We start from the raw sequence: 1,515 nt of genomic DNA, 5'->3' as shown, positions 1-1,515 counted from the left end.
GGCAAACCGCAGGCAAACCGCAGGCAAACCGCAGGCAGGGCGGCAGCCTCGGCCCCGGGCAGCAGCCAGACGTACCCGTCCGAGTCGGCAAGCGACCCGCGCTCGCGACAGGCGCCGGAGCATTCGGCCGTCGGGAGCGTCGTCAGCAGGACATCCCCATCGGAGAGGATATCCCCGGGCTCCAGGGCGAAGGGCTGCAGCGGCATGTGGTTCCTACAGGGCGGCGGGGCGGCCACACATTTGCGGAGTGAGGCGGGAAAAAAAATGCAAGCAGGCGAAGGGTCAGCACGATGATCCCGCCGGGCAGCCGGAGCCCGGCCACCCATGCCAATGGCCACCACCGGACAGGGGCCGTACTTGTTCACGAAGAAGGACACCAGCTTGGAGATGTCGGCCACGCCGTCCGGGCCGACCAAGCGCAGGCCATGCTGGCCCGGGCGCCGGTAGGGCCCATGCGCCAGGATGCTCGGAGACCGGAAGAAGGCCTCGCCGAAGGAGCGCTTGCGCGCGGCCGAGACAGCACCCATGGCCGCGGCCGATGAGGCAGCCGGCGGGCTTGGTGGGGCCGGCACAGGTGGGCTCAGCCGGTCCAGGTCGTCCGCCGGCCCGGCGGCAGGCGGGGTGGACGGGCCGGCGGCAGGCACCGCGGCCTCGGCCTCAGCCTCGGCGGGAACCGGAGCATCCAGGCGCGACTGGCGCTGGGGCGAATTCGACGACCCGCCCGGGCCGCCGGTGGCCCCGCGGCCGAAGGGCTTCGCCATCTGCGAGGCCGGCAGGGCGTGGCCCGCATCGCCCAGGGTCAGCGCCAGCCCCGGCAGACCGCCGATCGACCGGCACCACAGGCCAGCAGCCAGGGGATTGACGGCCGGCATGTCTGCCGGAGCCGGGGCCACGCGCGTCAGCAGGATGGTGTCCAGCTTGCCGAGGGCCACGCCATACTCGGCCAGCAGGCGCTGCGACCCCTCCGGGCATTGGATCAGATAGCGCCGGTTGCGGGTGTGCAGGATCAGGGCCGGCGGCGCGTCGAACTGCCCGGCCGAGAGGACTTGCAGGTGTGCGGCCATCGGTCCAGGGGCGAGCGCGTGGGCGCGTGCGAATGCGGAGGGCGCCACCCAGCGGCGGGGGCCGGCAAGCCTGTCCGTCCGTGTGTGTGTGCGTGTGTGTGTAGGGGCGGGGGGGGGGGGGGGGGGGGGGGGGGGGGGGGGCGAGCGTGCGGAGGCGTGGGCGATGCGAGGGCAACAAGCAGAGAGGCAGAGAGAGAGAGAGAGAGAGGCAGAGGAGGAAGCAGGGGCGAGGGAGGCCAAGATGGCCAGGCCTGGGCGGGGTCGAACACATACGGTGCCGGCGGATCAGTGCCGACGGCTACGGCGGCGGCGGCGGCGGCGGCGGCGGCGGCGGCGGCGGCGGCGGCGGCGGCGTCGACGCGTGCGCGGCCCAGGGTTCGTTGGAAGCTGGGCCGATTGCCGGGTGCGATGCGTGTCTAGGCCCGGGGGACCGCGCATGTCGGGACAGGGC

At 73.7% G+C, this 1,515-nt stretch overlaps 1 protein-coding gene across 1 annotated transcript in view; it reads right to left on the bottom strand.

The window, feature by feature from the left end:
* H696_05919 (hypothetical protein) overlaps positions 1-1,064 on the bottom strand; it is a gene marked incomplete at both ends in the record, with an annotated part of 4,246 nt that extends 3,182 nt beyond the window's left edge. The window contains 2 exons of the mRNA XM_009499695.1: positions 8-213; positions 358-1,064. Of these exons, the coding sequence (XP_009497970.1) occupies positions 8-213; positions 358-1,064 (913 nt within the window). The remainder of the gene's footprint in view (positions 1-7; positions 214-357) is intronic.
* Between the last annotated feature and the right edge of the window lie 451 nt (positions 1,065-1,515).

The sequence above is a fragment of the Fonticula alba genome (assembly GCF_000388065.1).
Source record: "Fonticula alba strain ATCC 38817 unplaced genomic scaffold supercont2.15, whole genome shotgun sequence".
NCBI classification, from domain to species: Eukaryota; order Rotosphaerida; family Fonticulaceae; genus Fonticula; species Fonticula alba.
The sequence above is the reverse complement of the archived record's forward strand: the minus strand, read 5'-3'. Positions and strand labels throughout refer to the sequence as shown.